Source organism: Spermophilus citellus (genome assembly GCF_964194105.1).
Source record: "Spermophilus citellus genome assembly, chromosome: 17".
Lineage (NCBI taxonomy): Eukaryota > Metazoa > Chordata > Mammalia > Rodentia > Sciuridae > Spermophilus > Spermophilus citellus.
The window spans coordinates 74,090,079-74,117,882 of NC_138199.1; the positions used below are offsets into that span (position 1 = coordinate 74,090,079).

Sequence of the window (27,804 nt, forward strand, 5' to 3'; positions counted from 1 at the left end):
CAGACTCCCTTCCAGCAGCTCGCTACGGCCTAAGGCTGGGTCGCTACCCCTGGGCCTGGGGCTCTCGCGGTACGCGTGCTCGGCCCTGCATCCGGAACTCCCCTTCCCAGAGGGCGCCGGGGCGCGGTCAGCTGACAGGTCTCGTGACCCGCGAGGAGTCAGGCGGCTGGAGGGCGGGGCCGGGGCTGCCGCTCTCCCCTGTGCGTGCCCGCTGCCTGCCGCGGCCCTGCCTGTGGCGCTCCCGGCGTCTCCCCCTCCCCGCTCGGGCCGCGTCTCGGGAATGCACGGCCGTGCCGCCCGGCACAGCGTCAGTCTGCGCCAGGTGCCGGCCCTCGACTGCAAGCTGCCAGTTCGGCCGCTCGGCTCCTGGCGCTGCCGGCTCCGCACCGCCGCGTCGCGTCCCCAGGGTCGTCGCCGCTGCTCCCCGGGAGCGCTGACCGCCCTGGGCCGCTGTCGAGCTCGGGCAGGGCGGAGCCAAAATGTCCCCGGAGTCCAAAAAGCTCTTCAACATCGTCATCCTAGGAGTCGCCTTTATGTTTATGTTCACCGCCTTTCAAACTTGTGGCAACGTGGCGGTGAGTCGGCGCCTGCCTCCTGCTTGCAGTGCCTGTCCCTGCGTCCCCGAAAGCAAAACGCCAGTCGTGTCCGGTGGCGCGCACAGGGCCCCTTCTCTCTTCCCACCTGCCGCCCCGTCTTCCGTGGTTAGGTTTGATTTCACGGGCCAGACTTTGCTCCTTCTCGGGGTGCTTCACGTTCCCTTTGTTTCTCAGTTCGACTTTGGGGTGTCGACCCTCGTTTTTTGTTCCTTGCCTGCGTGAAGCTCCACCTTAATACTGGGATGGTCAAGGTGATAGAACCCTAAGCACAGGTACCGCTGGTTACCTCCGGCCCTTTAGTTAGTGTGCAGCTCCAGCTGTCCTCCTCCTCCTCTCATAGTGGACTTGCATTGTGAATTTTGACAGTTTTTCTTCTGAGTGCGTGGAATTGGACTTTCCAAGGGGGAGGGAGATTGCAAAACATTTTCCTTGATTAGTTTTATCTTCTACGCAGCAAACTGTCATCAGGAGCTTAAATAGCACGGATTTTCACGGCAGTGGATATACCAGGTATTGTACTGTATGTGATGGTAGTTGTGTAAGTTCCATCAGAATCATTAGGAATAAAATACTGTGGTTGAGGGCTGGGGATGTGGCTCAAGCGGTAGCGCGCTCGCCTGGCATGCGTGCGGCCCGGGTTGGATCCTCAGCACCACATACCAACAAAGATGTTGTGTCCGCCGAGAACTAAAAAATAAATATTAAAATTCTCACTCTCTCTTTAAAAAAAAAATACTGTGGTTGAATCAGTGATGATTGCGCTTTTCTTCTGGCCATCTAGTTTATTGGGATGAACATAATGCAATTAGAGGGGACTAGTTAGGTTTCCTGTGGAATGAGAGACTAGTGTTTTGAAGACCTGCTTCACACACAGCCTGATTGCTTACTTAGTTACCTTAGAGTTATTTCTGCAATCCCAGTTTCTTTGCTTATCTGATAGAGATAAATCACTTGGTGTAGTGTGTGACATTTAATAAAGTACTGTCCATTATGTCCATTATGAAATCACAAATGTTTCATGTGATTTTTGAATCATTCGATCTTCCTGTTTTTGGGATTTCATAGCAACTATAGTTCATAAGGCACCTTGAGATTTTTGCTTAAGGTGTTCAGTTCCAATTTTATAGATGGGGAAAATGTAAAGACCTTCACAGATCACTAGTATCTTATGATTGAAGCTGCAGGGGGATGGGGGTAGTACATATGTGCATGTATACAAAGGTTTCTCTTTATTGTAGTACTGGAAATTGAACCCATGGATACTTTACCATGGAGCCACATTCTCGGCCCTTTTTATTTTTTGAGATAAGGTCTTGCTGAGTTGGTGAAACTGGCCTTGAACTTCGAAGTCCTGCCTCAGCCTCCTGAGTAGTTGGGATTACAAATGTGTGCCATTGCTCCTGGCAAAACGTTTTTGATTGACAAAAATTATATTTATTGGTACAACATAATTTTTCAAAGTCTGCATACATTATAGAATGACTAATATGGGTTTCTCAAATCTTTCTATAGTTAAGTATTGAATTGTGGCATTTCCCTGTCCCAAACTCTTCTTATGTGGTTATTATCTATGTTAAACCATATATATGATATTTGAGAATAAAGAATGTTAGTATCCATTTTTCTAGATGGCTTAATAGTAATATCACATTTTTTGGTAATTCTGTGTCTTCAAGTGTATTCTAAATTAAAAAATGAAGGAACACATTTGATATTGATTCATAAAAGCCAGAAAACAGTTTGCTTTACAAGTATTGGCTAGTAAATGAAATCAGGACCCTGGAAATGGTTTTAATCACACTTGTACAAGATATTATAGTAGGCCTGGGTCCATAGAATCTGAAAGAGGTACAAGTGAAACCATTATTTTGAGTTAAATACATTCCAACTCCGTGCTTGGTATTGTAGCAAAGAAATGTTATGCAGTTACCAAAAGTGGTAGGCTGACTTTGTAGAGTGGACTAGTTGACCTAGATTCCTGGAATCGGGTTGTCAGGATTGGGAACCTGGTTCACCATTCTTACCAGCCACGCCGATGAACTCCTGGCAACTTATTTCACTCCACTGTATTTCAGTTTCCTTCTCTTCTTTTTTTGTAAGAGCTGTTAAAATTAAAAGCAAAATTCCTGTAAAGTACTTGACACAATACCTGTTATGTTAGCAGTTACTGTTACTTAGCAATTCATTGAAAATTGATTCAAAACATCTGAAGGGACTTTAGTGTTATGTACAAGTGAAAACTTTATGACATTCTGTTTAAGAATGCAATCACTGACAAATGTGAATATTTATTACAAATCTACAGACTCTAAATAGAAATTTTAAAGTGAAACCTTTTTGAAACTGGGCATGATGGGAGCTGGAGGAGACTACAGGTCCTGGCCCCAGGGAGACAGGATGCACAGAAAGGGCGTGTGAACTGCAGGTGAAACCAGTGGCCCTGGTTTAGGGTTAACACTTGAAGAAGAGAAAATTTGATCTCTGTTTGAACTCTGAAGGGGCTGAAGTGGTTTTAGTTACATTAAGTGATGAAACACACCCACCTTAAAATATCATTGGTGGGAATCCAGAAACATTTTGGACTACCATAGGAATGTTCCCCCAGGAGTTCATCATATGTTTTCACATATAATAAAGCTTATAATACAAAGTTACTTAGCGTGGACCTTGAGGATTGAAAAGACCACATCTAAAGAGCCTGTCAGTTTTGAGCATTGGATTGAAAAAGATTTTGTACACACAGAGGGGCAGCTTCAAAATGAAGAAATTGTGGCTCATGATGGCTTCTGTACAAACTTGAGATTCATAATTACATCAGCTTTTAGTCATTTTATATCTGTACATAGTATTTCTGCAAAGAGAATAGTAGTCTCAAAGTCATTCTTAGTAATTATGATAAAATGCCTTGCATAGTCTTTAATAATATATTTAAACATGAAGTTGTCATTGATGTACTTTAGTAAAAGGATTTATATCCAAAAAAAAAAAAAAAAAACTAGGCATGATGATAACATCCTGTAATCCCAGTGGCTTAGAAGGCTGAGGCAGGAGGATCACAAGTTCAAGGTCTATTCTTGGCAATTTAGCAAGGCCCTATCTCAAAATTTAAAGAAAAGTGTGGTTGGGGGGACTGAAGATGTAGCTCAGAGGTAGAGTGTTCCTAGGTTCAATCCCAGTACTGTTAAAAAAAAAAAAAAAAAAAGTGGTGCGGAGGCTGGAAATGTAGCTCAGTGGTAGAGTGCTTACCTAGCATGTGTGGGACCCTGAATTCAAGGTCTGATACTATTTAAAAAAAAAATTTTTTTTTTCTGAGAATAGTGTTTAGGGATTTTGTTCTTTAATTCTCTTTTGTGTGTTATGTACAGCATGGCAATTATTTATGGAGTGTTCTCTGCTTCAAATTTGATTACACCATCAGTGGTTGCCATTGTAGGACCTCAGCTCTCTATGTTTGCCAGTGGTTTATTTTACAGGTGAGTAGTGCAGTCTTTTTTTCACTTGTTTGCTTAGAATGCCTCCAGTACCTTTCCAACATATAGTAAACTTTGAAAATTTCTTGCAGACTTGGACTGAATAGGGTATAATTGGTATTTTAGGGATTTGGCTCTCCGCTTCTTGTTCAGGGATACCATGTCCTAATTGATGGGAGATGTGTTATCAGCTTTCATTTTACTATTAATATATAGTATCCAAAAATCTCTGTAAGGGTTGAAAAGAACTTTCTGTGAAATAATGTAACTTTCTATCAGATTGACTAATAAGGATTCAGATGAAGTAATGAAGTGCTTCTGGGCTCTAGGGCTGCAGTTCATCATGTGCTAAACTATTGGCACAAGCCTTTGTAAACCTGTAAAATGCCTGATTTTAAAATTTTGAGTAGGTCACATTTAAAGACCAAGACATCCTGTATGGGTTGAATGTAAAAGAAGAGCATAACTGATTCCTAGAGGCATGCTGGGCACTGTTTCAGGTGTGGTTTGACTGTAATGCGTTGACCTGTTACATTTTAGCATGTACATTGCCGTTTTTATCCAGCCTTTCACATGGTCCTTCTACACTGCATCTGTTTTCATTGGAATTGCAGCTGCTGGTGAGCATTTTGATTTTTACCTTGTTTTCTTTTCTGGGGCCTATCTATGGGTATCATGCCTTTAATATACAAAGACAGGGGATTTCATTTTCTTGATAAACTTTTGGTTTAATTTTAGTACTTTGGACAGCACAAGGAAACTGCCTGACAATAAATTCAGATGAGCACACTATCGGGAGAAACAGTGGAATTTTCTGGGCACTCTTACAGTCCAGGTAATAATAATTTTGGAGCTCAGTCTGTACTTTGCTTTCTTTTCAGACCTTTTATTAAAACCTATTTTGTTTAAAATTCAAATCTTTCATGTTTTGTGACTCAAGTTTCTGGCTAAATATGATACAGATTCAGAATCTTATAGGATTACTTGAAATGCATGGATTACTTCATTGGAACATAAGATTTGTAAATAGAAAATAATTTAACCTCCATGTATTTAGCATTTGTTAGAAACTATTGGATTCTTTGCTTATTTTGCTTAATCTCACATAATCTATGAGAAGGTGTTAGCTCCATTTTACAGATGAGAAAATAGACTAATAGTAATTCATCCAAGTAAAACTGTTGTTATCTGAACTTCAGCAGCCATATCCTTCCCACTGAGCTACACTGCCTGATAAATGTAAACAGATACACTAAAATTCAGAAATGAGACAAATTATTCCAATATTTTTATGTGTTTTCTAAGGAAAAAAAAAGCAAAAACAGTCATTTTGCTATGACCATTGGATCTCAGGAATCTGCCTTGAGGATTTAACTTCATGGGTCTTGCCTAGAATTATGGCCCCAACAAGGCTTAGCAAATGAAAATGTTTAGTTTTAAGGAGCAATAGATTAAGAAACAGGCATGTGGCACACACCTGTAATCCCAGCAATTTGGGAGGCTGAGGCAGGAGGATTGCAAATTCAAACACCAGAATCAACAACTTGGTGAGACCCTGCCTCAAAATTCACTGGTACCAAAAAAATAAAAAGAAAGAGGCGTGTGAAAGATTCCTTCCTTAGGAAGGTGTTCTCAATAAGGAATCTGATTAGATGCAGATAACTAGATCATAGATTTGTTTTTGTAGATTCTCGAGGATTTTAAAGTAGCATAAACTTGTTTCCAAGAAGTCATTTCCAGAGTGTTTGTAAGTCACACGTTTCAAAGTGAGTCAAGCCCTGTGGAGGGCAGCTCTGAATCAGGTTACTTTCGCATGGACAGAGTCTGAATTCCATCTGGGTTAGTCCAGTTTTTCAGAAAGAGTCGAAGTGGAGGTGAAACTGTTAAATGACCTAGGGCAGGTAGATGAATTTAAAAATTATGACTGTCTCTCTCAATGAATAATGGGAATAGTTGTTTTTAAAAACCGTAAGTATTCCAATAATTCCCCAGCATCCTCTCCCCTCCCTTTTCTTCCCCCAGCTTGTTCTTTGGAAATCTCTACATATATTTTGCCTGGCAAGGGAAAACTCAAATATCAGGTTTGTTTTATTTACATTATTCCATTCAGACATAGTAAAAAAGAATTCCTATAAAGTAGTTCCTCAGAAAAATAACCCATTGCTGCTTTATTGAGAGGTATTATAATGCACTTTGGTACCTCAGGTCCTTGGATGCTTGTTTTAAGTAAGCTTCTCCCTTGGATTCTATCATTAATGAGGATTATAGTTTATGACTATGCTCCAAGCAGGTAATACCTCGGACAGGTGAAAGGTCAGTCTTCAGGGGACTTGAGAGCTCAGTTGTTTCTTCTGTACGTTTCTTTTTTTATATATACTTTTTTAAAAAATATTTTTCAGTTGTAGATTGTCACAATATATCTATTTATTTATTTTTATGTGGTCCTATGGATCAAACCCAGTGCCTCACACATGTGAGGCAGGTGCTCTACCACTGAGCTATAGCCCCAGCCCCTCTTCTGTACATTTCTTTGGTTAAAAGAACCCAAGTAAATTCTTGTACTTTTTTCTTTGGGATAGTCAGTATTTCTCTAACTGTAAGACATAGGTGAAAGTGGCATATTTATCACCTAATCTTAACTTTTTACTCATGCATTAAAGTCAGAATTTAATGAGGAAACTTTTTACTGGTTAAAAACAACCCTAGATATAACAGTAAATTCTGGAATTGTCTGGTTGATACTATCTGCTTTCTCCTTTTTTCTCCCTAGAGAGTGACCGAAGAACTGTGTTTATTGCCCTGACAGTGATTAGTCTTGTGGGGACAGTTCTATTCTTTCTCATTCGGAAACCAGATTCTGAAAATGTCCTTGGAGAAGATGAGTCTTCTGATGACCAAGACATGGAAATGAATGAGTAAGATGTTGGAGATATTCATTTTCATGTTAAAGTAAATTTGTCTAATCTAGAGACTACCACCCTGCTTTGTCACGACCTATATCTGATGCTCCTGAAGGTTACCACAGGCCAACAGGAGAGGAGCCTTTTCAAGGAAAGAAAGGAAGAAAATAAGGGTGGGTGGTGAGGGAGGGAGAAAGCAAAGGTCATCTGAGGAAGGAAGGCAGTGAAAGGTTTTACAGGGGATTTATATCTGCCCCCAACTTTGCCACTGACGCATGTGACCCTGCACAGTAGCAGTAACCTCTCCTTCCTCATCTCTAGCCCCAGTTTCCTTGCTGAATTTCGAGGGCCTCCTGTGTGTGTTTTGTGTGCCAGGATGAGAGCTTAGAAAGTGAAATATCAAACAGTCTTTGCCCTTGGTTTCTGTCTGTGTAGTATAGCTCTGGGTCTTTCTGATTCCTGAGGGGTGGGTGAGAGGAGGGCCAACAACACTTGCTTGTCACCACTGGCCCTTAGCTTATGGTACCTGATTCTCGTACTGACCTGTGTAGGTGCTTTCCCAAAAGTAATCCAAATGGGAAACAAGCACGTGGCCATGTTTTTGTAAATTACCTGAGCACATTTTAGTGGTGATGCAACTTAAAACATCACAGGCAAATTTGTCTGAAGTAATGTCTCAGTTTGAGAAGGGGAAATGAGAACTTAATCTTTGCCACCTTCATTTTGCTTTGTTTGTGATTGATAAATTGGGAAAGTTGTCTTTTAGCTTTTTATCTATTGTTAATTAGATAAACATTATTGAGCATTGAGCATTCTGTGTGTTGCCTTTTTAATCTAAAATGTGTATGTGTCTGTTGTGTGCATGTGCCTGCGCACAGCCTCATACCACGCAACAGTGTTTCGTTCATTGGTGGGCCACGTGTACAGTGGTGGTCCCATAGGATGACATCGCTTAGTGACACAGTTAGCTGGCCTGATTCCTGTGAGTACACTCTGGTATTGGCACTTTTAAAATTTCTCAGCACACTGTTCTCTCGTTAAGTGGCACATAACTTTTTAAGCACAAACCATAGGTATTAGAGAAGGGGATTGTGTACCTGTGATAAGGTTCAGCTCTTAGGACTACTGCTCGCCTGTTTAGCTTTCTCTCTTTTTAAATTGTCTTCCAAATTGGAGCCTCCATGTTTTGTTCCAGTAGCACTGCCCATGTGCTGGCTTCCTTGGAAACCTGAGGGAGACAGCAGTGGACAAAACTCAAGTTCTCTTAACTTGGGACTTAACGATAAAAGGGGTGGTGGGGAGTGCACACACAAGAAAATGTCACCATGAGTGGTTAGGAAGAAAGTGGGTGGGGAGCTGGAGGGCTGGAGGTGCTCCCTGAGACCTCCCCTGGTGAGGAGTGAGGCTCAGTGGGCGGCCATTGCCAGAACCAGGCTGAGGAAGAGGGGCAGATAGGCGCCACATGCTGGAAGGAAGGTGAGAACAGTGTTCACGTTAGATCATGTAAGGCTAGGTGGGGAGTCTGCCTGTCACTGGTGGGGTTAGAAGCCATTGAAGGTGTAAGTCGGAACTGATATTGAAGAATCCCACGTGCAGGCCTTTCAGCAGTGACGTGAAGATGCCCAAGAGCTGCGTAGTCTGTCCTTTATCTCAAATGCTTGGTCTGCATCTCTGAGGACCTGCTAGCGGGGTGACCTTTGGGAGTTTCTTTGTTGGTGCCTGCCGCTGTCCTCCATCCCTCTTTCCCCCCTTCCCCCCTTCCCCCTGTACTTGAGTGCCTCTGCTATTCCAGGATTTTTCAGAGGATTGAGAATTGAACACAACCAAGTTTGTGCATTCTTGAGCTTACTTTCTGGTGGGGTGGGAGACACAGAAATAAGCTTTATCCTAAAAGCTTTAATGCGATAGAACACAGGCCACATAACCCACCATTTAGAGTGTACCATTCACTTCTTAATACATTCATATCATTGTGCATCCTTCAGCATAGCCGGTTTTATAGTACTACTTTTTTTGTATCAGGGATTTAAGCCAAGGGCACTTAACAATTGAGTTACATCCCTGGCCCCTTTTTATTTTTTGAGACAGGGTCCTTCCAAGTTGCTAAGTCTGGCTTTGAACTTGTTTGTGATCTTTCTGCTTCAGCCTCCTGAGCTGCTGGTGGTGTGTACCACCTGCCCAGCTAGAACATTTTTTTTAAATATATTTTTAGTTGTAGGTGAACACAGTACCTTTATTTTTTAAAAGTATTTTTTAGTTTTTTGTAAGTGGACACAATATCTTTTTTTACATTTATGTGGTGCTGAGGATCGAACCCAGCACCTCAAGCATGCTAGGCGAGCACTCTGCCACTGAGCCACAGCCCCAGGCCCCAGCTAGAGCATTTTTATGACCCTAAAAAGGAGCCCCATACCTTAACCATCTAGTATCTTAAATAGAAATATGAAGTGGAGAAGGGGTATAGCATTATGGGTTGGCATCAAGAGTTGCAGAAGGGCAGGGGATGTAGCTCAGTGGTAAAGCACCTCTGGGTTCAATTCCCAATAGCAAATGAAATTTTTTTAGAAATGTAAAATGAGTTTCTTTACTATCTCATTGAATCCTAAGTGGTTTGCAGCTGAATTGATTGTATTTTAATGGTCTGCAGAATATAAGTCAGTTCTTATTTTGAGGGCTAAAGTACAAGATTTTGGTCTGAGGACACTGCCAGGTAACAGAAACTACATAGAATTTGCTTCCAGGAAAGTTGTGAATTTGATGGTGAGAAAAAAGTACTCCTCTTGGTTAAAACATGCTATATTTAAAGATCTAGGAGAAGTAGACTTGGCTGGTAGGGTAATCTTTGTGAAAATGCTGTCATCTTAATCTTATTCTCGGTTTATTTTGATGACATCATCTTATTTAACTCCCACAGGTAAGTGACAGAGTGCTTATTTTGCAAATGAGGAAATAAAGCTTAGAGAAATGAAGTCACTTGTCTAATGTCACAGGACTAATAAGGGGCAAACTAGTACTCTTACTCCAAAACCTATGTTTTCAACTAAATTGTTGTTCTGTATCCCAGCCATGTCACACCTAGGACATTAGTGGTATTGAGGAATTTTTACACTGAAGGACCTAGTTTTTTATAGGAGGGATAGTGGGAAATTGACTATTTAAAGATCATTTTTATTTTTTTTTAACTAGCAAGATAAGGTATATTTCTCTTCTGCCCAAAGTGACATTTCTAAAAGGGAGGTACATGAATGTATGTAATGAATTTATTATGATAATAAAGAGCTGTCTTCCGTTGTTCAAAACACAGAGGTGCTGGATGGCACACTGAACACAGTGTCTGCATCTAGGACCTGGGGCTTGAAAGGGTCCCTGGAGCCAGGAGTGTTGGGGAATACTGGACGTATCTGCCAGGCCGTGGAGAAGACAGAGCTTTCACAAACTGAGATGAAAATGAGATTTCCACTTAGCACCTTGGTTTTAGTATCTGGGTAATGTTTTTATTGTTTTCCTAATTTTCAAGGGAAAAACTTACTTTTATTTTATTTTCTCAGGTCTGCCCAGAACAATATGACAAAGGCAGTAGATGCATTTAGTAAGTATTTTCTGTGTCTGAAATTCAAGAACTGTTCAGGAGCACCTTCAGCGTTTGCCTTTCCCCTTTCCCTGGTAACTTTGGATTGACGATCCCTCAGTATTTTCATTTTTCCAGGTATGCAGCTTCATCGTACATTAGTCTTTTCATAAAGGTCTAACGTGGCAGGTGTGTGAATGATTATATGACTGCCCACCTGAGCCAGGTGTGTGTGGAGGCTGCAGAGCACTCGGGTTCACCAGCTGCGGGGAGTTCTCTGGGAGTTCCCAGGGAGGTGAGATGGACTGTTTGCCACTCCTCGGAGCAGAACAGTGGCTCCTGCAACCTGGGAGTTGTAAGGACAGTCACTCTCATCCCCTGAGAGTTCTTCCTGGCTACGGGCTGCTGAACTCCATGTGCTTTCCCTTCTGTAATCTCAAATGTTCTATAACATGCAGCTCGTTTTCTATATTTTAGAGAAAAGAAAACTGAGACTTAGAGAAATTTAATAATTTGCTCAAGACTAACCAGCTAGTCAGTGGGTACTGCACTGGGATTTGGACCCATACTGCCAGGCAGAGCCAGTGATTCTCATAATGGATGCCTTTTTTGGTTTCTTCAGAAGCAAGTAAGCATCCGACTTCAATTCTGCCCCTGGCTCTTCTCAGCTTCTCTGTTTCCCCAGCAGGAGAATCTCAAGAATGCCAGTTCCTTTCCATAGGGAGCAGCCCACTATAGGGCATGGGGTCTCGTGACATAGACCCTGTAGCCCTTAAGTGTTTACAATTTTTTTCATTGGTTGTCTTAAATATGGCAAATTCTTTTTTTTTTTTTTGAATTTTAATATTTATTTATTTATTTATTTTTTCTTAGTTCTCGGCAGACACAACATCTTTGTATGTGGTGCTGAGGATCGAACCCGGGCCGCACACACGCCAGGCGAGCGCGCTACCACTTGAGCCACATCCCCAGCCCAAATATGGCAAATTCTTGATCTGATCATCTGTGGCTGGCTCAGATGAGTTAAAGCATGCTTTTGACCAAGAGTAGCCTATATTTGGAAAGGGCCTTGTGGACAGGGGAGGTGGCCTTGAGTATGGAGTGTATCATTAGAATGGTTTTATCAGGCTTGTTTTATGCACCTTCAGGAATGCATTCATAATTATAAATTTGGCTACATATGTAATTAAATGAGACATAGCCTGGTTGTCCTACAGGATGGGAGGTCACCACCATGCGAAGTCCGCCTTTCACTCTTGAAGGTCTAGAGACTTGTCTGTCAGAAGAACCTTTTTTGTGTGTGTGGTGTTGGGGATTGAACCCAGGGCCTTGTGCATGAGAAGCAAGCACTCTACCAACTGAGCTATATCCCCAGCCCCAAGAACTGTTACTGATCAGAGGAATCAGAGGGGAAAGGACTCAGGTTAGGCAAACTCACAGAAAGTGCCATTTACCAGTCGATGAAGACTGTTGATGTTTTTAGTAGGCCCTTTCAGGGCATCCCTTCTTGTTCCCAGGGCCCTAGAAAGCCATGCTGGCTTACATGGTAAGCAGGTGAGCATGTAGATAAGAAAGGGTGGTGATGACTATTGGATGCAGCCTCCCTGCTCCTAAACACAGAAGCCCTCTGTTGGCTCTTGATGGTTGGCCAGATTCAGGATGTCCTTCCTTGAAAGTCGGCAGGCTTTGTCTCAGCTCTTTCTCCAAAATGAGGAACTAACATCTGGGGCCATGTGTGTTACATCATGGAGCTATTGTTTATGTGGTAGTGCCCGGTTGTGAGAGAATGGATGTTGAAATATGGAGAAAGAGGGCAGCATCCAAAGGTGAGCACCCAGGATTGTTGGGAAGCACATTGAGAGGATGGTTCCTGGGTCCTTAGGGCAGTGTGAATCATGAGGTGCCACAGGAGAAAGAAGGTTTAAGTGATCTTCTATGGTCATTCATGACACTCCTCCACTTGGTGCTCTGAAGGAGGCTGTGCAAAGAAGGTTCCTACTTATCATCCAAAAGCACTCAGTTCCTGAACTGAATGTAAGTGTAATGCGATTCTAGAACATTTGGTGCAACTGTATTTTTTGCTCTTGACTAAATCATGCTAAAGTTCTTCTGTTAGAATAAATATCTGAAAATAGCTGAGAGAGTCAGAAGTGAGAGACTTACCCTGATTAACTCTTTAAAACTCCACCACACGGCCTGTGCAATGGTTTCATTAATGAGGTTCTAGGCATAAAGTTAGCTAGATGAAATCGAAATAAAACACACAGACTCAGTTACCTTATTTATATTGCCAGGTCCGAGACAACTCCCCTCTCTGGTTCCCTCCTCTAACTGCCCAGTAGGGCAGCAAGGATTACTCAGGGCTAGCAGGAGAGAGAGAGAGTGAACACGCCTGGGAGTAGCCTTTTATTGGGGAACAAGAGATTCAGGGGAGAATTCCATCCAATGAAGGTTGAGGGGGGGCTGCACTCCAAGGTCAGGGTCAGTGATTGGGTCCCCGGGGTCAGTGGTCAGGCACACCCCCACACGGATGGGCTCTCTCATCAGGAAAAGGCCCGGAAAGCTTCGACACAGCCAAAGCGCCTCAGACCCTTAACGGGAGCCACCCAATCACGTGTCAGAAATGGCTTCCCACATAAAACTATTATGAATTAATTTGAAAACAGGGAACTAGAAGGCTAGTGGAACAGTCTAGACTCAATTCCACCCCCAAGTAGTGATACAGATTCAGTAAAAGTAGGTCTCAGGCAAGTTCAGGCAGTTGACTGTAGGAAAATACAGGAATCTATGCTCACCTTATACCAGTTGAAGACTGAATTTGAAAAGCAAACCATGAGAGTAATTTAAGAAAATAATTGGGTAGAGAATAGCCTTGTAAGCAGATAAACCAAACAATAAAGGGGAAATATATATTGTCAGTGGATCTTTTATGTATTTAAATGTGTTGCTGAGTTTCAAACCCAGGGCTTCACACATGCTAGGCAAGTACTCTACCACTGAGCCCCAGCCCCAGCCCCAGCCCAAAAGACTTGCTTTTTTGTTAATAAAATGCTAAACTGCAGTCCATCAACATAACCTAAGAGGCAAAGAAGTGCTTGCAGGATGTGGTGCAGAGTTGTTAGGAACTGTGGAGAAAGGCCCAAGTGCTCCATTAGAGCTGGTCATAGCTTGACCACAAGAAGGGCAAATCGAAACTTTTTATTGAGTTTCAAAGAGATCATTCTTGCTGGGCATGGTGGTGCACGCCTGTAATCCCAGTTACTCAGGAGGCAGGAAGTTCAAAGCCAGCCTCAGCAACAGCAAGGCACTAAGCAACTTAGCGAGACTCTCTAAATAAAATATAAAATAAGGGCTGGGGATGTGGCTCAGTGGTCTAGTGTCTCACTGAGTTCAATCCATGGTAAGGACACCCCATCCCACCCCCCACATACAAAATAAGGAGATTATTCTCAGTGTGTGGGAGATGGGCACTTTCATGCATAAGTCCACACTGCTAATGAGGATGGGTGCTTATTCACTTTAGGAAAAGTGATTTGTCAATAAGTATCAAGCCTTAAAAACATTTATACTTTTGCCCATTGGAATAACTCATTCCACTAAGCAATTATCTTTAGGAGATATTAAAAATAAATGATCTCTACAAATTATCAAAAATATTTATTCTATTATGTGAAAAAAATTAGAAATAATGTAAATAGTAAGTTTTACTCGTTTAAAAAGAGCATAGAAAATCTGGAAAAAGAGTCATTAGGTGTCACTTTTTTAAATAGAGTAGCTTGCCAGGTTTGGTGGCGAATGCCAGTGGCTGAGGAGGCTGAGGTAGGAGGAGCACAAATCTCAGGATTGCCTCTGCAATTTAGCGATACCCTGTCTGAAAAATAAAAAGGGCTGGGATGTGGCTCAGTGGTAGAGCACCCCTGGGTCCAGTCCCCAGTATGAGATTGGGAGGTCTAAAAACTTATGTGGTGAAGAAGAAGAATCCCTATCCCCATTAGCAGTCATTTCTCCTTCCCGCCCATCTCCCCATCCATAGCCCTGGGCAGACATTGATTACCTTCAGTCTGTATGTAGGTTGCTGTTCTAGACATTTCATTTACTTGAAATGCTGCACTGTGTGTCTTTTGTGACTTGTTTCTTCTACTTCGCTGTCCATGTTGCAGCACATTCTAAAATGTGACTTTATGTTCATCAGGTAACATGAATAATGCTGCTATGAATGTTTGTGTAGCTTTGGTGTGGATGGATGTTTTCTAATTTCTTGCAGTAATGAAGTCCTGCTCATGTGGTCTCCTGAAACTCACCTGTGTAGGAATTGCCAGATTGTCCCTTCTTACATTCCCACCAGCAGTGAATGAGAGAGCCAGGTTTTCCACATTCTTGCAACTATTTCCTGTTTTTTAACTAAGCTCTCCTAGTGGTGTGGAGTGATAGCTCATTATGGTTTTGATTTGTACCATCATTTGGCTAATGATGTTGAGCATATTTTCACATGCTTTTTAGGGCATTTGTATATATCTTTCTTGGGAGAAATGTCTACTCAGTTCTTTTGCCATTTTTAAATCGGGTTGTCTATTACTGAGTTGTGAGAATGCTTTATATATTCTAGTTAAAAGTGTCTCGTATGTATAATTTGCAAGTAATTTTTACCATGGTGTGGATTTTCATTTTCTTGATAGTATGTTTTGAAGCACAAAAGTTTTAGATTTTTTGTTCTAGTTTTATTGGGGTATATTTGATAAATTAAAAATTAATGTATATATGTGGCATACAATGTGTTTTCTTATAAGTATATGTTGTGAAATTGATAACCACAATCAAGGTAATCAACATGTCTATCATCTTGTGTAATTATCACATTATTTTGTATGTGTTTGATGAGAATTTTTGGCATCTACTCTCTTAGCAAATTTCAAGTATCCACAGTACTGTTAACGGAGGTCACCAAGTTGTACCTTAGCTTACCAGAAGCTTACTCACCCTGCTTAATTGGAACCCAATACTATTTATTTAGTTAGTTAGTTTTGTACCGGGGATTTAACCCATGGGAGCTAAACCACTGAGCCACATCCCCAGCCCTTTTTAGTTTTTATTTGGGGACAAGATCTTGCCAAGCTGCTCAGACTTGCTAAGTTGCTGGGGCTGGCTTTGAACTCAGGATCCTTCTGGCTCAACCTCCCAAACTGATGGGGTCACAGGCATGGCCAACACGCCTGACCTCATACTCTTTACTTAGCAGCTTTTCGTTTTCTCCTACCCGATCAGCCATGGACAAAAAAAGACTCCACGTATAAGTGGGACCACACGGTGTTTGTCTTTCTGCGTCTGGATTGTTTCCCTTAGTATAGTATCTTACGGTTCGACTGTGTTGTCTCATGTGTCAGGGTGTCCTTTTTTAAGGCTGCCTGGTAATCTAGTGTCTGTATTTTCTACTTGGTTGTTTCGGCGTGTTGGCTGTTGTGAGTGACACTGCAGTGAACGTGGATGCAGATGTTTCTTCAAGATGCTGATTTCATCTCCTTTGGGTATATACCAGGAAGTGGGATGGCTGAGTCATATGGTGGTTCTCTTTTTAACTTTTTTTTTTTTTTAATATTTTTTTTTAGTTTTAGGTGGACACGATGTCTTTATTTTTATGTGGTGCTGAGAATCGAACCCAGTGCCTCACACATGCCAGGCGAGTGCGCTACCACTTGAGCCACATCCCCAGCCCCTCTTTTTAATTTTTTGAGGAACCTCCATGCTGTTTTCCATAATGGCTATGCGAATTTACCCTCCCAGCGTACAAGGGTGCCCTTTTCTTTCTTTTTTTTTTTTTTTATTGGTTGTTCAAAACATTACAAAGCTCATGACATATCATCTTTCATACATTTGATTCAAGTGGGTTATGAACTCCCATTTTTACCCCAAATACAAATTGCAGAATCACATCGTTTACACATTCACATTTTTACATAATGCCATATTAGTGACTGTTGTATTCTGCTACCTTTCCTATCCCCTGCTATCCCCCCTCCCCTCCCCTCCCAAGTGTGCTCTTTTCTCCATATCCTTTCCAGCATTTGTTATATTTTAATAATAGCCATGGTTAGCAGGTGTGAGGTGATATTATGGTTTTGATTAAAAAAAAATTTACTAGGGGCTGGGGTTGTGGCTCAGTGGTAGAGCACTTGCCTAGCATGTGTGAGGCACTGGGTTCGATCCTTAGTACCACATAAAATAAATGAATAGGCTGGGGATGTGGCTCAAGCGGTAGCGTGCTCGCCTGGCATGCGTGCGGCCGGAGTTCGATCCTCAGCACCACATACCAATAAAGATGTTGTGTCCGCCGAGAACTAATAAATAAATAAATAAATAAATAAATAAATAAATAAATAAATAAATAAATTGAATAAAATGAAGGTATTGTGAGACCATCTACAACTCAAAAATATTTTTTTTAAAAATAGCTTCAAAGTTTTTTTTCTTTTATTATATGTGTTTTTGGTGTCCTAAGAAGTTTTTGCCTGATTTTGGTCATGAAAGTTTATTCCTAAGTTTTCTTCTAAGAGTTTCATTCATCGTTTTTTACATTTAGGTCTGGCCTCCATTTTGAGTTCTTTGTGAGTGGTGCAGTGTCATTCCTTTGCGTGTGAATATCCAGTTATTCTCCCCCCCACCCCCCTCCTCTGAGTTACGCTGCTGCCTCTGTTGAACATGAGTGTGGATGTAAGGACTTATCTGGATACGTGCCTCTGTCCCTGTGCCAGTGCCGTGCTGTGTTCCTTGCTGTGCATTTGGGAGTGCATTTGGTTCTTTTTTTGTGTGTGTGTGCATTTGTGCATTTGGTTCTTTTTCGAGATTGTTTTGGCTTTTGTGTTTCCCTTGAATTTCTATATAAATTTTAGGATCAGTTCATCAATTTCTGCAAATAGATTATATGTTTGTGTGGTTTGGGGAGTAGGCTTAGGTTTGTTACAAAATCAAACAGAAAGTATAGTTTTCAACCCCCATCCCCACACATGCATAGCTTCCCCCATTATTGGCTCCCACTAGAGTGGTACATTTGTTATAAAAAATGAACCTACACTGACATATTATCACTCAAAGACCATGGTTACAGTAGGGCTAATTTTGGTGTACATTCTGTGGGTTTGGACAAATGTGTAATGGTGTGTGACCCATTATCATAGTATCACACTACATAATATGTTAGAATTTCTGCTTGTTAACTAAATCTTCTGATTATTTTAAGTGAATATGCTTTGCTAGTGTTTTTCTTTCTTTCTTTTTTATTGTTTTAATGCTGGGCATGGTGGCACAGGCCTGGCATCCTAGCTACTCAGGAAACTGAGGCAGGAGATGGTGAGTTCCAGGTTAGCCTCGGCAACTTAAATGGGACCATGTCTCAAAATAAAATTTAAAAAATGGCCTGGGGATATAGCTTAGTGGTAGACTTACTTGCTTAAAATGCATGAAGCCCTGGATTTGATCCCCAGTAACACCCCCCCCCCAAATGTTGTTTTAAACCTTATTTTGATTATGTATTTTCTCCTGGAAATACTTGAAAATGATTAAAATTTCTTATCATGGGCTGGGGATGTGGCTCAAGCCGTAGCACGCTCGCCTGGCATGCGTGCAGCCCGGGTTCGATCCTCAGCACCACATACAAACAGAGATGTTGTGTCTGCCGAGAACTAGAAAATAAATATTTAAAAAAAAAAAAATTCTCTCTCTCTCTCCCCCCTCTCCCCTCTCTCACTCTCTCTTAAATAAATAAATAAATAAATAAAATTTCTTATCACACCGATCCTGACCATATTCCAGTACTCCTGCAGTATCCTTTCAGTGTGTCTTTAGTACTTCTTCACATATGCTCAGGACATAAGGTATTTCTGATTGCTTTTATTCTCACCCTGACACACAAGGATTCAGGACAGTGTGGTTATTGTAAGTTGTAAGTTGGGTGGACATTGCAAAGCTCTTGGTTATTGATGGAAAGCTACTAAGTACTCCTGAATGTTCTTCTTTTCAGAGAAGTCTCTCAAGTTGTGTGTCACCAAGGAGATGCTCCTTCTCAGTGTCACTACTGCTTACACAGGTAAAGGAACTGCTGCTTCACTTTGCTTTGTTCGCGTAATGACTATAAGGACTGAAAACAGAAGCCATGCAGTTTTTTCTCAGACTTCTGTGCTTTGGCTGTGCTTAGCAGGGTGACTTTTCTTATGACATCGATGGCTTGGGGTCCCCTGTGGCTGCTTTCAGAGGATGGCTGGGGATAGGCCTTCCAAGACCAGTTTCATTTGCATGTGTAGTGCTTTGCCAGGGTCAGTGAGAGATGGTGTTGGGCAGTCTGTCTCCCTGTCGTCTCAGGGCCTGTCCATCTGCATGACCCCCTCCATAGGACCTTGTAGTGTGGCAGGAGAGCTAGACTTACTAGTGGCCAAAGGCCCCAAAAACACATCAGGGAAGACTAGCAAACCTTCCTGTAGGTCTCCAGCATTACTTCAGTACATTCTCTTGGTGACAACAAATCACAAGGCCAATCCAAATTCAGTGTGGAAGGCTTCCGCACGAGGGCAGGAAAGCCAGGACTCAGAGTTCATCAGCACCAGCCACTCTAAGGCAGGGGGCGCATGACAGAAAACAGCCAGGAGAAAACCTCTAGCTTATGTGCACTAAGATCCCTTTAAATGAAATAGAAGCAGTGGTGATGTGGTGTGTCCATGTGGAGCACTCTTAGGTCTTCAGGACAGTGAAATCTGTCTTCTTCTAGAAAGTGTTGGAGTGCCAGTTAATACTTCATTCCCCACTGGGGATGAAATCCAGGGTCTCACATGTGCTAGGCAAGCACTTTATCCCTGAGCTACTTCCCCAACCCTTCTTCACATTTTATTTTATTTGAGTCAGGGTCTCATTAAGTTGCCCAGGCTGGCCTCTTCATTTTTTGGTACCAGGGATTGAACCCAGAGGCACTTAACTATTGAGCCACATTCCCAGCCCTTAATTTTTTATTTTGAGACAAGGTCTTGCTGAGTTGCTTAGGGCTTCACTAAATTGCTGAGGCTGTTGCAATCCTCCTGCCTCAGCCTCTTGAGTCGCTGGGATTATAGGCGTGTGCCACTGCACCAGGCTTGGCCTCTTACCTTTTGATCTTTCTGCATGTGTCACCATCCTGGGCTACTTTTAATTTTAGGTGTCTCATAAAACATCTTTATTAAACATCTTTAAAACTCACATTTAAGATTTTGTAGCATTAAAGAATGGAGGTCTTTTAAGGATTTACCCTAATTTTCTTTTCCTAAAAAAAAAAATGGACTTAATTAAAACATTATTGTGGCGGGGTGGTGTGCTGGGGATTGAACCTGGACATTACTGTGTGTTTAAGAACAGGGGCTGGGGATGTGGCTCAAGCGGTAGCGCGCTCACCTGGCATGCGTGCGGCCTGGGTTCGATCCTCAGCACCACATACCAACAAAGATGTTGTGTCCGCCGAGAACTAAAAAATAAATATTAAAAATTCTCTCTCTCTCTCTCTCTCCTCTCTCACTCTCTCTTTAAAAAAAAAAAAAAAAGAACAGTGGACATGCTCGCTTTGGCAGCACGAATACTAAAATTAGAACTATACAGCTGTCTTCCTGCTGGGTGTTCATGTGGCTGACAGAGTGGACAGGAATCAGGTGCTCTGTTGCCTTCTTCATATACGGGCACTCACCCGTCCTGTGGGTTCTGCCCTCCTGACACGGTTACCTCCCAAAGGCCGGTCTCCGTCGTGCTTAGGGGATTGGGGTGGCAACAGGTCATTTGCCGGGCACGAGCATTTCATCCATAGTATGTTACAAATTCCCTTTTCTCAGTTATGTAGCACAGAATTGTGCTCTCCTTGGGCAGTAACATTTCAGTCTCAATGAATTTACGATAGTATTAGACATAAAAAATGAAAAAGGAGAAAGTGAATGTAAAATTAAATCTTAATTTCTTTCCCTAAAGGTCTGGAATTGACTTTCTTCTCTGGTGTTTATGGAACCTGCATTGGTGCTATAAACAGGTTTGGAACAGAAGAGAAAAGCCTCATTGGACTTTCTGGAATCTTCATTGGTATTGGAGAAATTTTAGGTTGGTTTTTTTTTTTTTTTTAAGTCTTTGCATTAAAAATACCAAGTGTACTTAAAATAGAAACATTAAGTATACTTCACCTCTGTGTACTTGAATTCTGTTTTCTCTACTTTTACGCAAACAGGTGTGTTTTATTTTTCTATTATCAGTATTCTAAGATAAGTAAATTATAAAACATTTGCCAAATAATTCACAGGTTGGAAATCATAAATAAGCAAATGTGGTCTTTCCCAATTTTTCCTCTTAAAATACTTATGCAGAGTGTCTCAGAATCCCTGACCTTCTAGTTCTCTCTAAAACCAGCTGTGTGTCCAGCCATTTGATCCTATTCTGACACTAACTACCTGGAGTGAGCATCAAATTCTTATTGAAGGACAAAATTAACAACAGCTCGAAGATCTCATTGGCCTTATTTTCCATCTAGTATCAGGCAATGCTGCATTCCATGGCATAGAATAAAAGTTCCGGTGGCTGAGCAGAGAAGTTGGTTGTATGGATAGAGATGGGCTGAAAAAGACATTTTAAAATACCTTTCCTCATAAGACAGGGACAGGGAGACAGAACCATAAAAAATAACTGATTGATGTTAACTTCAGGTTGCATCTTATAAGGATTGAAGCAGGAAACTTCATTGTCATATTTGGGAATTTGGCTGTTATCTGATTCTCAGAAGGTCATACAGAGCAAGGAACTTCACCATCAATGGCTCCACTATCATTTTCAGTCTGGTCTCTTGGGCCCCAGTACAGGAGCTTAGTCCTAAACAGTGGTCTCCTAAAACATTCTGCTTACGGGTTAGGTCCCACTGATCACCTTCACTAGACTCTGCACTTCCATTTCATTTGGCTACTAGTTTGGAGGTTCTCTACCACCTCCCTTTAGGTTTGATCATTTTCTAAAAATACAGAACTCAGGAAAATGCTGTAGTTGATATATGCAATTTTTAGTATTGTAAAGGATACAAATGCACAGCCAGATGATCTGGAACAAGGGTGAGGTCTGAAAGTGGAGGAGACTGTCCCCATAGAGCTTTCCAGCTTGTGGGTGTGCTAGGAAGCTCCCACAGCCCTGTCGAGGGGCTTTTATGGAGATTTAATGTAATCCTAGCAGATTGAACCATTGGCTGTTGGCGAATGAATGCACTCCCTTTCCCCGCTCCCTTCCCTGCTACGGTGGGTGAGAGTCCTGGAAGTTCTAAACCTCTAATGGGGCTCTGTCTTTCTGGCAGCCAGTCCCCATCATGAAGTTGTGTCTAGGACCAACCCTCCTTCCCTAAGAGTTACCTCATTAGTGTAAACTCGAGTGTGGTTGGCAAGGTCTCTTTGTGCATAACAGAAAACACTCCTACCACTAAGGAAATTCCAAGTGATTTAGGATCTCTGTGCCCAGAACTGGAGGCCAAGGCAATGCATATCTTTATTATACAACACCATAATAATTTATTACTCATTCAACTAAGATCTGCTCCCACTTGCAGTGTCTTGGATGTAGTATCAGACATGAGGGACTTACCAGTTTAGCCACTCTTTGTTGTGCATCCACATGTCAACCAAAAGCAAAGCTGCCCACGTGGAGCTGGTGTTCCTGGGGGAGAACACAGCCTGCAAAGAAACAAAACTCACCTTGTCAGTGAGAAGTGCTGTGGGGAAAGCAGACTGGGGACTGTGTTCCCTGCTTTACTGCCTGCACCTGGGCAGGACCAGGAAATGACAGTTGTGTGTGTTGAGAGAACATTTGGAGGACGGGTTGGCAGTGTGCCACCAGGAGGGCAGGGTGAGGAAGGGGGACAAATGCTGTGGGAGTTGGGCTTGGAGCAGTCCACTAAGACCCAGCGTGTTGGTATGCAAGGGAGGTCTCCGAGTGGCAGTGTGTCCAGTGATGCTCAGGGGGGCTTGTGGGCTGGAGGGGCATCTTGGGCATGGAGTGAGAGGTGCCACCTCCACCCGCGAGATGTCTAGGAAGGCTGTAGGAGAGGTCATTAAGCCTCTGCCATCCAGTGCCTGTGAAGTAGCTTACTCTTGCTGTAGGTAGTCTGCTAGCTTTTTGAAAAAATAATTCCACATTTGCAAGAAATTGCCAAAAATATAAATAGTTCAGAAACCACTAGAATATCCTTTAACAAGATTCACCTTCGACAAGCACTTTACGTTAAAATCATGTATTCTCTCTTCTCAGCTTTTTGTCTTTTTTCTTTTTTTTATCCTTTTTTAAAATTTTTACAGTGCTAGGGTTTGAACCCAGGCCTTGCACATACATGCAGAGTTGGCAAGTCTCCAACTCTGAGCTACATCCCCAGCCCTCTCTTACTTTTCTTATGTGTGATTTTGTCTGAGCCCCAGGAGGGTAAGTGTTAGACACACCACAACAGTTTGTCCCTGGTATTCAGTGTGTGTTTCCTGAACAGACAGGGGTTCTTTCTCATCACCACAGTACAGCTGCTGGCTGTGGAATTTTTCTGTGTTAGGATAATCTGGGCTAATATCCTTGAGCATTACTGGAGTCCTTGAGGAGTGAGGGCCTGGGCCCCAGGGTCCCAACAGACTGCCACATGTCCCAGTATGCCAGTCAAAGAGATGAGCAACAGTGGTAAGGGGCAGGAAAAGAGTTTTCGGTCAACATGGCCACACCAGGAAGAGCAGAGGTAGGGTACAGACACCAAAGACCTGTCCTCAAAGGACTTACAGGAACTTTGTGGTTTTATACAGCAGAGAGCAAGGCAGGAGCTGGACGATTGTGTAGCCGGCAAGGTAGATCATGGAGCCAGGCGAGGTCTGGTTGACCAATATCTCAGGACGGGTTCTTTGAGGCTCTGGGAATGTCATCAGCCAGTGCGTGAGTGGGTGGTTTGACTCACATTGTGAGAAGGTTATACCTGCTAGCGGGGGCGGCTTTGGCTTGCTGCCACTTGTGGGGTGATGTCATTGAGGGGTGATCTGTTCTGAGAGGCTCTCAGCTGTTTGGGGATGGTTTCCATATCTTGTTATGAAGATGCTCATCAGCCAGACCTGTTTCTGAAGTCCAAGGGAACTGCAGAAGAGTGGCTCAGAGGGAAGAGGGCCAGAAAGGCCAGTGGAGCCAGAGGGGCAGCATGGAGTTGTGGGGTCTGGGGCAGCATGGAGTTGTGGGGTCTGAGGCAGGGCTGTCCCGCAGAGCATTTCCCTTCCTTGCGTAGGTTAGCCCAGGATTAGGGTTTGTGTTGGGCTTTTGTGTCTTTGCTAACCGGGACCGTGTTTGTCTTACCATGCTGACATGTTGAGGCATTTCTCCTTTCTGAGGATGCTGTGGTCTTCTGTGTGCATCGCAGGCCTCCTCATGGTCACGGAGGCTGTGTGTTCTCAGGGAGAGTGCTGCCGGGTGGTGCGGGGCTTGTCCCGCGGCTGGCCTTCTAGAGACGCACAAGGCCCATCCACCCTTTAGTTTTTAGATTTAGATCTCCGATTTATTTGGGATTTGTTCTTGGGCATCTTTATTTTTTTCCAGATGGCTACGGTGCCATGTAATAAGAGCACTGGCCTTGTCCAGCGATCTGACATATGCTTCGTCACAGATGGGGATTTTGTTTGTGACTGATCCTGTTTCTGGACTTTCCAGGAGTCTAGTGCACTGATAAGTCTCCTGAGGTATAGTGCTGGTTTTTTGGTACTGGGTAGTGAACACTTCATTACATGTGTGCAATGTGTAGTGTTTTGTCACCTGCGGCCTATATGGGGAGACAGTAGTAACCCTCAGAGGTGTGCGCCAGCTGGAAATGAAAGGCTGAAAAGTAATACCAAGAAATAAAGCAAAAGACAGAAAATATTTTTATTGAAAGCAGGGACTTGATGGGTGGAAAAGACCTGATGGGACTGATCCTAACAAAGGGGAAAAGCTCACGAATTCTTTATTTATAGTGAAACACACCAGAGGAGTTTTTTGTGAGGAAGGGTCTTCAGAGGAGAGGCGTGGGGAAGCTGGCCTGATTGTGGAAAACCACTGGTGCAGTAATTCTTCCTCAGGCAGCTGGTGCCACAAGGCTAGTTAGGCGTACAGGTATCTCTTTCACCCCAGAGTAGTGGGCATCTGAATTCAAAGCTGTGGAACCCACAAATTCCACTCCAGGCATGGACTCTGCCCCAGTAACAGCAACCACCTGCAAGTGGGTGTGTCTGTCGGCACTATTTTAATGAGAGACCCAAAAGGTCCACCTAGCTGTCCAAGGCTGTGGAGTTCAAAGCAGTGATTCATTTGCTGCTTCTAGCTGTGTTCAGGTCAGGGTAGCTGACATATACATCACCTCAAATATTTACCATTTCTTTGTATTAGGAATCTGTATTCAAAATCCTCTCTAGCAGCTGTTTTGTTATGGTAGTTGGTGTTTGGTAGTCCTCTTTACCTGCAGGTGCTGAAGGGTTGGGTTTGGGGGAAGACACTGGACATTTGAGAACATGTATTCCATGGCTTCTGGATTCTAACATGACTAGTCACTTGATGTGTTGATAATGTCAGTAACATTTCTGCCACCTTAATTTGTAGGTGGAAGCCTCTTTGGCCTGCTGAGCAAGAATAATCGTTTTGGTAGAAATCCAGTTGTGCTTTTGGGCATCCTGGTGCACTTTATAGCTTTTTATTTAATATTTCTCAACATGCCTGGAGACGCCCCAATTGCCCCTGTAGAGGGAACAAACAGCAATGCTTACATCAGGTCCAGGTATGTAACTACTATTGCTTGGTGATTTGAGGGCAGTGGGAGGGAAGGGATGGGTAGACACTTGAAACGGACACTTAGCCCTCTTCAGAACTTGTTATCTTGGTGAGGTCAGCTGCCATAGCCAGAATGAGTTTGAGTAGGAATCCATAGAGGATCATAAGTTATTTTTGCAATGGTTGCTTTTAACCTTTACCCCCCAATAAATCTACTTTATCTGTGAGGGAGCATAGAAATGTCTGATCTGAATTTTATCTCTGCATTTTGAGCAGTGAAATACCTCAAAGTTAGGGCCTGGAGGAAAAATAAAGAGCAGTGAGGGAGTCTATGAGCTGGGTGGGCTATCGCGTTTTTCAGAGTGATCTGTGACAGTTTTGAGGGTATCTGTGGCCTGCACTTCAACTCTTTTTTGTTTTTCCCTTGCAAGGCCTGGTCTGTGCAAGGCAAGTGCCCTACCACTGAACTGACTTCCAGTCACTGCATTCAGCTATTAATTCGTTATAAATGCAGTTATTGATGTCTAGATCCCCAAATCCAAACGGAGCCTAGCCTAAAAAAAGTATTTCCTTTCCAAATCAGTAATAGGACTAGGTTTGCTAGAATGTGAAGGGATGCAAGTTTGAGCATAACTTCTTACTGTATAAATTCTAACATAGGGGCTGGTGTGCCGCTCATGGTAGAGGTTTGCCTAGTATGTGTGAGGCCCTGGGTTCCATCCCTAGTACAAGAGAGAGAGAGAGAAAGAGACCTTATAAGTTCTGGTATTTTTCATTCTTGTTTCTGTGTTTTTAAAACTTGAAGATTAAATGCTTTTTGGGGTGGGTTGCTTTTAGAATTTAAGTGGCTTTAGCAATGTTGATACTACTTATACTAAATTTATTTTTTTCAGCAAAGAAGTTGCCATTCTCTGCAGTTTTCTGTTGGGTCTTGGGGACAGCTGCTTCAACACCCAGCTGCTTAGCATCTTAGGCTTTCTCTATTCTGAAGACAGTGCACCGGCCTTTGCCATCTTTAAGTTTGTTCAGGTAACCCCTTGGCCCTTTTCCTTTAAGCTTCCCCTGGTTTGCTGTGGTTACTAGCTTGTGGTTTTTAAGTGAAAACCGGGGATATCCTTTAAAAGGATTTGCGTGGAAGTGGGAAGCAGTGAGCAGCACGATTCCCTGACTGGCCAAGAGATTTCATGTTCTGGTTTACTGCTTGGATTGGAGGTTCCCATCCCTGGAGCCAGAACCTCACTTGCACACCTTGCAGACAGGGTCCTTCTTACTCTGCACAGGGCTGTTTTAACAGCAGAGACGGCTTCCCTTGATGTGACCCACTCTTGGGGGGCCGGGGGTGAGTTAGCAACTTCGAGAAGGAGAGCAAGATCTGCCAGTCACAGATATCCCTTGGGTCTGCAGGGTGGGGCTGATTGTGAGGCTGGGCAGGCCTCTGTGTGCCTGTGTAATTTGTCTTGTTTTTCTCGTAGTCCATCTGCGCGGCTGTGGCCTTTTTCTACAGCAACTACCTTCTCCTTCACTGGCAGCTCCTGGTCATGGTGGTATTTGGGTTTTTTGGAACTATTTCATTCTTCACTGTGGAATGGGACGCTGCTGCCATTGTGGCCCGGGGCTCTGACTACCGAAGTATCTGATGAGGTACCCGTGGGAGGCTGCACAGCTGGTGCTCCAGAGCACAGTTGAAGTGACTTCTGTTGTCTTCATAGTACAGTGGATGATGTTGAGTGTGGAGAATCAAAGAGTTCAGACTTGAATCAGCCAGAGCTGGATTAAAGTTTACAGATATTAAGTATTTAAAACCAGTGTAATAAGGGAAATCTATCGGTTATAATTGTTCAGCGATACTGCTTTCCATTTATCTATCTCAAGCTCCTTACAATCACATTATAGAGTGTGAATGTATTCTTCTGCCTTGAGAATTCCAGGCCATATGTCGTGTAAGGATTCTTGCTGGGTCTGGAGTGTGTTTTACTACATAGTAACAGAAGCATATGCCTCTCCACATGTGTATCTGGAATGACATTCAAATAGCGATGTGCTGACATTTAGTCTAACTTTGAAAAGGTTTTTCCTCGTTTCTTAGATAGATTTTCTTACCTCATAGTTCATTCCAAGGAGTGGCCAATTAAGTATAAAATGAGGAAAAATTATCTCAAGTCTTAAAACAAGAATTTAACATCACAGCAAACAAAACCATGTTTAGAAGAGTAAACACATTTACTAGGGGAGGACTTTTGCTAGTAATTTTCCTGAAAGATACAATGCAAGAAAGAAAGAAAAACTAGAGGGAGGTCTGAGCTAGGGGGCAGGATGTTGTCACTTAAGTGTGATCTTATAGCAGATGCCATTCAGTCACATGTCTGGGAGTGGAATGTAACTATATAGGAAAATGTTTAAGTGGAAATGTTAACTTTCCTCTATAAGAACTCGCTTAAAATTTTTATAATTGAGATGTAATTCAGAAATGATAAAATTCATCATTTTAAAATGTGCAA

The 27,804-nt window shown here is 42.6% G+C and overlaps 1 protein-coding gene and 1 pseudogene across 4 annotated transcripts; both read left to right on the top strand.

Moving 5' to 3' along the window:
* Positions 1-286: 286 nt before the first annotated feature.
* On the top strand, positions 287-27,804 carry MFSD11 (major facilitator superfamily domain containing 11). Of its 3 annotated transcripts, XM_081272520.1 has the most exons (13): positions 287-575; positions 1,051-1,106; positions 3,962-4,069; positions 4,607-4,686; positions 4,805-4,901; positions 6,089-6,147; positions 6,837-6,981; positions 10,515-10,555; positions 18,546-18,611; positions 20,501-20,626; positions 25,139-25,313; positions 26,200-26,335; positions 26,779-27,804. In XM_081272520.1, the coding sequence occupies exons 1-13, from the start codon at positions 480-482 to the stop codon at positions 26,941-26,943; spliced, it is 1,350 nt and encodes a 449-aa protein (XP_081128646.1). In that variant the 5' UTR covers positions 287-479; the 3' UTR covers positions 26,944-27,804. The 3 variants fall into 3 exon arrangements, with proteins under 3 accessions (XP_081128646.1, XP_081128647.1, XP_081128648.1); XM_081272521.1 differs by lacking the exon at positions 1,051-1,106 and having other exon boundaries at positions 4,632-4,686; XM_081272522.1 differs by lacking the exon at positions 1,051-1,106 and having other exon boundaries at positions 557-575.
* LOC308635503 (intraflagellar transport protein 25 homolog) lies at positions 1,785-3,953 on the top strand (annotated as a pseudogene). Its single transcript has 2 exons — positions 1,785-1,790; positions 3,061-3,953. The product of its transcript is annotated as an intraflagellar transport protein 25 homolog (transcript).

What these genes read in the sequence shown, in the direction of transcription:
- MFSD11 (XM_081272520.1), top strand. Translation starts at nt 480, where the DNA reads ATGTCCCCGGAGTCCAAAAAGCTCTTCAACATCGTCATCCTAGGAGTC. An exon ending in GCCAGTGGTTTATTTTACAG is followed by an intron (nt 4,070 to 4,606) that starts GTGAGTAGTGCA and finishes GTTACATTTTAG; the next exon opens with CATGTACATTGCCGTTTTTA. An exon ending in TGGGCACTCTTACAGTCCAG is followed by an intron (nt 4,902 to 6,088) that starts GTAATAATAATT and finishes TTCTTCCCCCAG; the next exon opens with CTTGTTCTTTGGAAATCTCT.